Consider the following 12,314-nt stretch of genomic DNA (forward strand, 5'->3'; position numbering starts at 1 on the left):
GAGAATAAAAAGATATATAAAAAAAAAAAAATAGCAGCATGTGATTTTCGTGTCCTTTTGACCGTGTTACATGTGGATTTTTGTATAAAAAATAATAGCAAAATAATATAAAAATGTGTTTTATCTGAAAAATAGTTTCTCTTTTATCTTAGTGAATATTTATTTTTAAAATAGACCCAAAGTGCTTCCAAACTTGCTCCATAACATTAGTCCTGTTTTTAGGGACCAGTTTCATAGACGCACCCATGTGACTGAAACTAATAACAGTATGTAACTTTGTGGTTTTAGAAAAAATTATCTTCTATAAGGAGCAGTTCCAATGCTGTATTCCTCCCATTTACATGTATAGTATGTATATTAGAAAACATATACTGTATCTATTCGGTAAAAATAAAGTTTGAGTGTAAAAACTAATTCACAAAAGACTAAATTGTAGCCCACAGTTAATTAACATCTTCAGAAACATGCACAAAAACTCTCCTCTCACTCACCATCTCCTTGGTATCTCTCTTTTTCTTCAAATCGTTGCTTATACGAGGCATTTCTGAATGTAATTATAAGCAGTATAAAAACCTGTCACCTTATTAACCTGGTGTCCTGGAGTGTAACAGCTGCAGAGCACACAACATTAATGACTGTCACATCCTGACTGATGTGCTGTTAATGATGTCACCACTGTGTGTAAACACACTGTTCTAGAGTTTAGAGACGCATCAAACTATGACACCCAACATAACGTCAGTGCTCCTATCTGTTTGAAATGTCCTCTACATTCACTGATACTCAACAGTATGGTAGGAGTCAGACATTAATCCAACAAGTCTGAGTCCTGTCGGGTTTACATTGACATCTGAAGTCCATTGTTATTTACATTTCAGTAGATTGTCTTATAACATGAGGCACTCTGGATGCAAAAGAGGTGAAAACTGAGCGTAGGTTTGTGTTTGTCAAGAGCTCCACTGGTGTATTTTACTGCTGATTACAAACGCAATTTCCATTTTCCATCATGGACCAGTGTGTGTTCTGATGGATAGAAAGGGTTTTTTGTTTTTATACAAAACAAGACCTATTTGCACTAAGGTCCACAACTTTATGAATATTGTTGCTGTCAGGCAGAAACCTTGTAAGTCCATTTTTGGACTTCCGTTTTTTTTTTTTTGTTTGTTTGTTTTTTTGGTCATAAAACAATTCTATTGGTCAGTCTTTGCATTGGCCTGACAGTTTTAGGAATATTTAACCGAAGAAAAGTGTTACCATACTGTACCATATCATTCCATTCCATACCATACCATACCAACTTTATTTAAGCACTTCAAAGCTGTGGGAGACTGTAGTGAACGTGGAAATACCGTCATCTTCTACAACACTGATTCACCAGTAAAACCCATGGAGTTGGATCAATGACAGTGGATGGAGACACTTATTGTATGTTCAGTTAATGATGTATGTTACTGAAAAAGCCACCTTTTCTTCAGTTTTATCTGTTTTTCACATAATAACCCTCAACTTTAAACTGTGTTTTTTACGAACATCTATATGATTAATAAATTAAATGTAGGAAAATACCTGATTTTCACAGAAAAAAGGCTAAATAAAGAAGATAATATTACAATAAATGGTCATTATTCACGTAAAGCTACGTATGACTTTCGTCACCAGTTTTTCATCAGATCTTTAAACCTGAGTCATAGCCTAAGAATCACTAATCTGAAAGTCTTTCTATAATTACTCACCTGAATTTCTTCTCTAACAGTGAACAATTTCAAAGTGTACTCCACCATAAACAATCCATTTGTTCACAAACAGAGCCGGTCGGCCACTTGGGCGCTTTCGGAAATTTGTCGCGACATGCGTCCTGGTCGCGTCAATCACCCGCGCCAACCGGGGCCCAGTCCAGCAGGCACACAGCCCCCCACGGCATCCCGGGCACATGAGGTTGAGGTTTATTGACTCCCCCTGCCCCGTCTTCCCACCCACTCCCGGTCTCAGCAGGGTAGGCGGTGGCAGCGGTGGAGTTTTGGGCTCTTCCCCCACGATGCAATGAACTCCCCCTTGAACTGCCACCTTACCATGGTGGGGGAGTTTGAGTGCCAGAATGATCCCGGGTGCTATGTTGTCAGGGGCTTTATGCCCATGGTAGGGTCTCCCATGGCAAGCAGGTCCTGGGTGACGGGCCAGACTAAGAGCAGTTCAGAAGCCCCTATGAAGAAGAAACAACTGAGGACTGCAACAACGCCACCCTGGGGAGGTGTTCTGGGCATGTCCCACCGGGAGGTGGCCTCGGGGAAGACCTAGGACATGTTGGAGACACTATGTCTGTGGGCTGGCCTGGGAACGCCTCGGGGTCCCCCTGGAAGAGCTGGAGGAGGAGTCTGGGGAGAGGGAAGTCTGGGCATCCCTGCTTAGACTGTTGCCCCCGTGACCCGGCGCCAGATAAGCAGAAGACAATGGATGGATGGATGTCGCGATGTGCTTTGTGGAAAGTGAAGCTCCACACAGCTGCAGTAGCAAGAGGCGATGAAGCCATTTCCGTGTTTGTTGGTGCTGTTGCCATAATACGGCTGCGTGGAGCTCCGCTTCCCACGATGCACGTGGCAACAAATTTCCGAAAATGCCCGAGTGACCTACTGGCTCTGTTTGTAAATAAATGGTTTGTTTATGGTGGAGTACACTTAGAAATTATTCACCGTGAGGGAAGAGATTCAGGTGAGTAATCACGGAAAGACTTACAGATTCATGATACTTAGGCTATGACGGAGGTTGGACAGATCTGATGAAAAACTGGTGACAAAAGTCATACACAGCTTTAAGTGATTTATCACCATTTATTGTAATATTGTCTTCTTTATTTAACATTTTTTTCAGTGAGAATCAGGTATTTTCCTACATTTAATTTACTAATCTAATTTACTAATAGATGCTCATAAAAACACAGAGTAAACTGGAGGTTTATTATATGAACAACAGAGAAAACTGAAGAAAAAGTGACTTTTTCAGTAAAATCTATCATTAACTGAACATAAACCCAGTGTCTCCATCCATTGTCATTGATCCAACTCCATGGGTTTTACTGATGAATCAATGTTGTAGAAGATGACAGTGTTTCCATGGTTACTACAGAGCCTCTGAACGTCCAAATGGGTCATATCTGATGACCATGAAAAGACAACAAACTGTATTTTACACCAATTATTTACACGTATTGATAGAATTAGTGGATCAACAGGTCTTAAACATTTCAGATCAGATTATTTTGGTCAACAGTGGATGTTTGGGTCTTTATGGGTTTAATGCACATTCAGCTTTTATCTGAATGTGCATCTTGCTAATTGTCTGATTATCACTGTACATGTTACTGAAGGGTGGTATTAGCTTATGTGACAGCATTTAACTAATTGTCATTTGGATTCTTGGTTGATCACTTAATCTGTAAAAACATCCTGTAAAAATTACAATCCCAGACCTTATGTCTTCTCTTTTCTAGTCTGTGGCGTACTTAGCATTCTTTCATGTGTTGTCTTGTCTGACACTACAGGATTTAGATGCTCTGCAGGCTCGTTTCAGCCCTTCAGTCATATTTTGCCCATTTGTGGTCTAGAAATATATATGCAAATAGTATGCAGGGAAATTGTATTTTCTATGTACAAGTATCTACAGCCCTGAACGTACAATTTGGGCTAAGGCTGCAATCATTATACAGCGTTACCACATTTACCATGTTAGTCATTTTATTCTTATAAGTAACATCACCATCCAATAGGCAATTACCAGTGTTTTTTTTTTTCTTGCATGTGTGTGGTGCCACATCAGGGTAACTAATCCCTGCCTGCAGAATATAACAGAAGAACATAAGCTCTGCCAGTGAACAGGAAGGAATGAGATACACCTAACTTAATATGTGCACCTTGGCGTAAATATTTGCTTTGGGGAAACATGAATTTTTTATGCTTTTTTAACCATGTTCTATTTTAAAATAACTATGCAAAATAAAAAATAAAAAGTGCATTAGAAAGATTATAGCAAATGAAGAGGTAGTCCAGTGCAACTACTGACATATTTATTTCATATTTGTTTGCTTTATTATTATGTTTTGATCATGACAGTGTTCAATGCTTCGTGTGTCTATTTAAAGGAGTGATGTTTTGCTTTTTTAAATGGAATTATGCATTTGAAAACATTTCCCTGTGGTCTCCATAAACTGTAAATGCTCTGCTTGGGTCTGAATTCTTCATTCATTCAACTCCACAGGTCCATCTTCAACCCTATTTCTGAGTAATGACACCAGAAAGGTGGTTTTAAGTGCTGGCCCTTTAAATGCAAATGAACCACTTCACACTCCACCCCCTCCAGGTTGTTGGCTGTGCTGCTCTGTCCCATTCAGCCACTTAATACAACCAACAACTGAACATTTTAGATAACTGGCTCGAAGTTTTGGCATATTTTCAGAATGGACTCCATCCGCTGCTGCTGACTAACAATTATGTCGTATTCAGAGAAATGCTCGTCAGAAGTCTTGACCTTACACTGCAAAAATCTAAATCTTACCAAGTGTATTTTTCTTATTTCTAGTCAAAATATCTCATCACACTTAAATTAAAACATAATCACCTAAAGAGTAACTTATTTTTAGACAACAGATCTGGAAAATCTTGTTTCAAGACATTTTACCACGATACATTTCATTTGTTCCATTGGCAGATTTTTTGTTTGAATTAAGCAAATAAATCTTGAATTAAGCAAAAAAAAATCTTGAATTAAGCAAAAAAAAAAAAAAAAAATCTTGAATTAAGCAAAAAAATCTGCCAGTGGAACAAGTGAAATTTATCTTAGTAAGATTTCTTGTAATAAGATTTTCCAGATCTATTGTCAAAAAATAAGTTACTCTTTAGGTGATTATGTCTTATTTTAAATGTGATGAGACATTTTGACTAGAAATGAGAAAAATGCACTTGGTAAGATTTAGAATTTTGCAGTGTATATGTGCAAATGTCGTGACGTAACTAGTTATAAAACGTAACAAATTAATCAGGAATTAAAACAGGCTGTAGAAATCTATTAGATGTTTGCCAAAATGAATATAAAGATAGCTTTGCAGCACCTGGAAGGCTCAGTTTTGAACATTTTGAACTGTTAGGGTCCAAATACACAAATAAATGAACCAAAGACTAATAAAAGAAAAATGGGTTTAGCAAAATATGACCCCTTTAAATGTTGACTATGCACTTTGAGCTTATTGAACCTTTTTTCCAATGTGGTTTTCTACCACAAATGGCAATAAACTGAACTGAACTGATGAACTATGAATATATTATGCACTGCACATATATGACGTATGTCCTTAGGAAGACTGACGGACACCTGATGTCTTTAGTTTTGCACATCTGAGTCCCTTCCCTCCCATGTAGCTTAAACGCAGCCATGTTTTAAGAAAAGCCCAGGAGCCTCTCTCCTTCTGTGACAGGCCATGCCAAGTCTGCCAGCTGTGCCCACCTAATCTACATATTAAGACATAATCACAATGCAGCCAGAACTGAGAAGATAGGACACTACAACAGCAGGTGTCCTGTAAACAGATTTCATTACCCATATAAGATATGCAGATACAGATACTGGGATAAAACAATGAAAACCAATTGCTGTCTGGTAAAGTAGAGGAAACAAGCAAATGCATAAACAACAGCAACAGCGAGCAAATGTTTATTGGTGAGATTTGTTTATGATTGAAAGGAAAACACAGGTTGACACGGTGGTGAGGAGGGTAGCACTCGTACCTCACAGTAAGAAGGTCCTGGGTTCCATTCCAACACCAGTCGATAGGGGTGAGACCTTTGTATGTGGAGTTTGCATGTTCTCTACAAGGACTCCGGCTTCCTCCCACCATCCACAGACATGCACTGATAGGTTAATCAGTTCATCTAAAGTGCTCATAGGTGTGAATGTGAGAGCGATTGGTTGTTTGTCTTTATGATGACTTTTGTACAGTGTACTCGAGTCTGTATCGTACTTATGCCACGTTTCCACTAGGTGGTACCGGCTCAACTCGGCCTTTTTGCATTTCCATTATGAAAAAGGACCTGGAATCTGGTACTCGGGACTAGTTTTTTGGTATCACTTCTGCAGAGGGTCCAAGACTGGGGCGCAGATACTAAAACATGACATGCAAACACTGCAGACCACTGATTGGTCAGAGAGTTGTCTCTGTGACCCATCATTTTACAAAAAACAGATGTAGAAGTTTACAGTAAATATAGCGGTAGGTTAATCCACATGATGACAGCCCGAAAGCTGCACCATGGTCGGTCGAGGAGATTCAGTCTCTGGTGGCCGACGAAAAAATTCAGCATGAGCTTGACGAGACAACAAGTGAGTTTATCAGCAACTCTCTGAGCAGACGACATGGAAGTAACGCGCCACATCGCTATGACGTCCAGGTAATGGAAAGTCAGTAGTATCCTGTAATTTAAATGGTCTCCAGGACCTGGTACCCGAGTCGAGCTGAGTTGAGCCGGTTCCACAAAGTGGAAATGTGGCATTAGATAAATGTTCACACCTTTCCCACACATGTTGCATTCAAAAGTACGTACCACGGCCCGTGCCAGAGTACAAGTACATGTTACAGGGCCCAAACAGTAGGTGGTGGTGTGGAAGGAATTCTGTCGCAATCCAACAAAGACAGAGGTCAGAAGATGATTAACTCTTACATATCGACTGAGTGACTGTTCTGTTCATTTGTCTACAATGGTGGCAATACTTGTCTAACTGTTAGCCTGTTTGAGGTAAAGGGAAGAAGAGCGGCCTTCGTTGTCCCTGGTATATCACCGAGTGGTTCGGTCGATAAGGTGAGTCCGTGTCACAAGGATCCAAGGCTTTTTCAGGACACAACAGGAGCGCTGTCTGTGGTCTTGTGGTGATTAGGTCACTTCCTTTGTTGGAGTGGTGATTAAGTCACTTCCTGTCTTGGGCTCGAATCGCCTTTACACTGCAACATACCATACTGGACTCTGGTAAGATACCCGAGCACGGAATGTCTGCATTCACACTGATAAAATTCAGTGGACTTTGGGGTCAAACGTACTCGGATACGGACTCGGGTACGCAGTATGAAAACGCCCTATATGTCAGCCCTGCAATGAACTGGTGACATGTCCAGGGTGTACCCCGACTTTGCCCTTAAGTAGTTGGGATAGGCTCCAGCGTCCCCCATGACCCTAGTGAGGATGAATCGGGTTCAGATGATGAATGAATGAAAGGAAAAGAACTCACCATGACATGGCTTCCCTAACAATTCTTCATTCGTTCATATTATATTAGCATGAAAAAGTGTAAATTGGCCTCAAAAACACTGGATTTGAATGAATACGCAATAATACTTTTTGATGTGTACCACTTAGAGAGGAAGTGCTGCTGTGTCTTAAACTGAGCTGTATGTGTGACATTGCGACTCCAGCTGTCAAAGGGTTGTTCCCACTTATCTGCACATTTGGTTGAAGTGCGGCTGCAGCTGCAGCTACTGTGGTGGAAACTAATTTTAGTAAATGTGAGCGAGCAGCTTAACTCATCCACACTATCTGTGCACCGTATGATTACCTTTTGTAAGCTTCTTCAAGAGGCAAAGGGCTGCAAAGTCACAAATCCGTCTTCCCTTCTCATTAGATTGTGAAACATTATAAATCCTCTCGCTTTGTCATTTATTAGTGGGAAAAAAAAAAAAAAAAACAAGAGTGCAATTGAAATGGTTGGATGATCCAAGATGATTGGGGAAGATTATCTGACAGGAGCTGAAGAGGAGATGACACACACTGCAAATACACACTGCAGGATGTTACGGCAGTGTTTGATTAGTGTCTGCCTCCATCTAGTGGACGAAGACGGTGGTTCAGCCTCCACCATCAGCACACAACTACTGCTGGAAGATCAGAGAAGATAGGCAGAGATGGGTCGAGTAGCCAAAAATTATACTCAAGTAAAAGTACTGTGACTTTAGGAAAATATTACTGAAGTACAAGTAAAAAGTAGTCATCCAAATAATTACTCAAGTAAAAGTAAAAGAGTACTTAATGAAAAAATTACTCAAGTACTGAGTACTTCTGAGTAACATCATATTTATTGTTCTTTTAAATTCAACAATTAATAAATGAAATGTTATAATAAAATGTATAAAATATATATGGGAACGTTACAGCTACTTACAAATATACCTGGTAATGATCCTTGTTGGTTCCATCACTTTAATATCTAGTCTGTTCTTATGGAGGCAGATACTGTGCATGGTTTTCTATTTACTTTTACCAGTTAGCCTAGATATCTTTGAACATATTTTCTTTTAACTTATTTAACTCATGTGAATCGTGTGAGTTTTTGGCATTAGTCTTTCTAACAAAACAAAACAAATGGTTTGTGCTTTAACAAATTACCAAAAATAAAAGACATTTAATTAACAAACAAAATACAACAAACAACAAAACAGTGGATGAGTATCCAGAGGAGAATGTCAAATATGACAAAGGGCAGTTCAACAAAGTTCACTAGAAGAAGGGTTAATCCAGGTCCATCCAGAGCGTGTGCAGAAGGTGCCCAGCCTGTTAGGGCTCAGGAGGACACACCCAGGACTGAGGACCTGGATCTGGACCATTTGGTCAGTCTTTGACTTGCTGTGGATTAATAATGTTGCTTGTTGCTAAATGTGAACTTTGTTGAACTGCCCTTTGTCATATCTGACATTCTCCTCTGGATACTCATCCACTGTTTTGTTGTTTGTTGTATTTTGTTTGTTAATTTTTTTTTTTTTTTAAGAACAAGAAAGAATTTGTTTTCATATTTAATAAAATGGTGTGAAACGGCATCACATAGAATATGTGATAAGTTTCTTTTGATGTTCAGTTTATAAAACAGAAATGTTCTTAAAATGTTACCAAAGATGGCAGACAATTATAACACTATAAAAAATAAAAATATTCAAATAAGATAGGGTTAGGAATGTCAGTTTTATTATTTGAACGTATTTATTGTGTTTTATATTTCAGCATTAATTCTTACTATTTATTTTGTATTCGGTACATGATGACTTATTTAAAGTATTTTTCCCCAAAAATTTCAAGTACTTCTACCAAGTACCCCCTGAGGGTACCTGTACCCCACTTTGGGAACCCCAGTTCTGCAACATTAATTCACCAGTAAAAGCCATGGAGTTGGATCAGTGACAGTGGATGAAGACACTGGGTTTACGTTCAGTTAATGATAGATTTGCTGAAAAAGTCACTTTTTCTTCAGTTTTCTCTGTTTCTGATATAATAATCCTCAAATTTAATCTTAGCTTTTATGAACATCTACATGATTAGTAAATTACATGTGGGAAAATACATGATTTTTGGTTTAAAAATGCTAAATGCAGAGGATAATATTACAATAAATGGTGATAAATCATTTAAGAAAGGTTAAATAGAGAGAAAAATCATTTTTGTAATTGCCACAAAAATAGCATTGGATCTTAATGGGTTAACCACAAATTTGAAATTAACCCTTTCATGCATGAATTATGAAAAAAAAGTATCTAGATTTTTTTTAGATTGATTTTTTTTTTCTCAAAATTAGGCTAAAGTCGAAATGCATTTTGATTTTGTGTGTGTGTGTGTGTGTTTTTAAGAAGATATTTAACCTTCTGAGCTCCAAGAAAGTTCAAATTTTGGCTTTTTTTAATTAAATAATTGTTTTCAGATGCCTTTTTTAATGTTTTTTTTTTTTTTTTGTATGGATTGTCATTTACGGTGGACAGTTTTTTTTTTTGTGTGGTTTTTTTTCTTTGTTTGTTTTGTTTGTTGTATAAAGCTGTGGAACTCTTGTCCACACACATGGAAAGTAAACCCATATCTGGGTCTTAGAGGTTAATTTTATGACATCCCAGATCAGTCCAAACTCTAAAACTAAGATGATTCTTTTGTTCATTGTACTTAGGGTCTGTACAGACTGCCCCCATGTGGTTTGGAGAATATTACCTTTAGAACCCTTTGGAAAGTGAGTTAACCCTTTCATGCATAGGTCACTCCAGTGGACAGTTCTTCTCCAGCTGTTCTCTTGTATATTCATGGGTTTTGATGTTTTAGTTCCGTATCAGCTGACACAGTGGACACTTATGCATCATCCCATAATACACTGACATTCAGACCAGTACTGTAACTGTGCTGTTCTTGATAAACCTGATCTGCACTAACATGTTTAAGTGTAAATCAGTTGTTATTTGTTAGACAAGAAGGGTTTTTTGCATATTATCTCCATGAAGTGAGTAATTACTAGCATTAGAATATGTAAAAATGTGAGAAGACATCAGATTAGCAGCATTAAAAATGTTTTTATTTCATTGTTTTCATATCACTTTCTGATATTGGGTTTTAAACGCGTTTCTTTACTTCAAAAATTAAATGCATGGATATTTTTGTTACTCCATAGAAAAAAAAAAAAAACTCGATCACATTGTTTTTTTCCTGCCTAAGGAGGAATAAAAACACTGAAGAAAAAAATCTTGACTAAGGTTCTCACAATTCATGCATGAAAAGGTTAAACTGTGTCCTTAAATGTGGACGTCATGCATGAAAGGGTTAATGTAAGTAAGTGATGATAAGTTCAGTTCTTTCACCACAGTTATTAAATTATTCTAGGTTATTTAAACCATAGATAAATCTTACATGATCCAAAAGCTCCAACAAACCAAAGTATCCTTAACACACCTTGATCTTCAGCTACTTAAGTCATTTAGTAGCTGAAGAAAACCGTACGAAAACTGACAAATATGGAAATGTAATGTCCAAACACTGTGACGTAAGAAGACTAAGGGCTGGAGTTACTCATACAAGTGATTAAATGTTAAGTGAACTAATGAGTGTGTGTTCAGTGCATGTATTTCCCACTCTGCTGCGCTCTGTTTCCCATATGCCTCTACACCTGTATCTGTCTGTCACTGTGTCTCTGCAGGATCAGCCCGAATAAGGACTTTTTATCCACACTTTCGCTGACTGTCATTCCTCTTCTGCCTCGTTTAATGGCTGTTTGTCTAATTACGTGTGATTTCATGTCGTTCTTCGCAGACAACCCGCTGCTGTTCTCCACAGTGGCTGCGGTCGTCAGCGTCCTGGATGTGAACGAGTTTCCCCCTGAGCTGGCAGTTCCTTCAGATACATACGTCTGCGAAAACTCCAGAGCCGGCCAGGTAAACTCTGATAAGTTATCTATCTATCTATCTATCTATCTATCTATCTATCTATCTATCTATCTATCTATCTATCTATCTATCTATCTATCTATCTATCTATCTATCTATCTATCTATCTATCTATCTATCTATCACAAAAAGTCTAATGACATCTACCAATATATATGTGCGCTGCAGTCTCTAACAGAGTTTAGCATGGCCCAGACCGGCTCAGTTTAGTTTGACAGAGGAAACTGGAAAGACTAAATGAAGCAACAGCTCAGTTCTATCTGTCCTGTAAGTGATGTGACTTTATGAAGGTTCAACATGAATACACTGAAAGAAAAGACATTTACAAAAATAAGAAAATTAAACTCATTATTGGGCTAAAATGTCTTATTTCAAGTAAAATTATCTGTCAGTGCAGTAAGAAAATTGCACTTAAGTTTTCTTAAAATAAGAAAAGATTACACTGGGTTACAAAAAAATGTTTTTTGCAAGTTGTCCAGGTTTTTTTCAACTGAATTGGGACCATTTTGCAGCGCTAAATCCAAAAATGACATCTGTTTTTCTCAATCAGGTCAGGTTTTTTTGCTAATTTGATTTTGAAAAATTTGATCTTCTTACAAAATTGATTACATTTTTGTGACTTTATCAGTTGATTTTTTATATAGTTCTCACCCAAAATAGGTTTTAAGAGAAAAAAATCCTTTTCTAACAGGATTCCTGTTAGGTACAATGGTGTGTTCACTGCAGATGTAGCAGAATACGTCAGGTTTATTTTTGCAAGATCTTCTAGTCGAAGCCATTTCATTCACCTGTAATATTAAAAAAAACATTAATCATAAACTGTCAAAAGTAAAATCTTCAGAACTCGTTTATTGCAAGAAATATGAAAGAATTTTGTATCATATGATGTGAAAATGCCCATAAATGTAAGCACAAATGTTAATAAGCCAATATGTAGCAGAGTTCAGAAAGGTGACCTGACTGAGCAAAATGAATGTGATTTTTGGATTCAGCACCAAAATGATCCTAAATCAGCTCAAAAAACTGAAACAATACATTTGTTGTTGACCAGTGTTATCTAAGGATTATAGAATGGTAAAAATCTTATTTTAAGCAGAAAAGT

The 12,314-nt window shown here is 37.7% G+C and overlaps 1 protein-coding gene across 1 annotated transcript in view; it reads left to right on the forward strand.

Moving 5' to 3' along the window:
* The window catches only part of LOC115437735 (cadherin-12-like), a 291,164-nt gene that overhangs the window by 223,182 nt on the left and 55,668 nt on the right, over nucleotides 1-12,314 (forward strand). The window contains exon 11 of the mRNA XM_030161060.1: nucleotides 11,079-11,200. Coding sequence (XP_030016920.1) covers nucleotides 11,079-11,200 — 122 coding nt within the window. The remainder of the gene's footprint in view (nucleotides 1-11,078; nucleotides 11,201-12,314) is intronic.

Source organism: Sphaeramia orbicularis, chromosome 17, assembly GCF_902148855.1.
Source record: "Sphaeramia orbicularis chromosome 17, fSphaOr1.1, whole genome shotgun sequence".
Classification (NCBI taxonomy): domain Eukaryota; kingdom Metazoa; phylum Chordata; class Actinopteri; order Kurtiformes; family Apogonidae; genus Sphaeramia; species Sphaeramia orbicularis.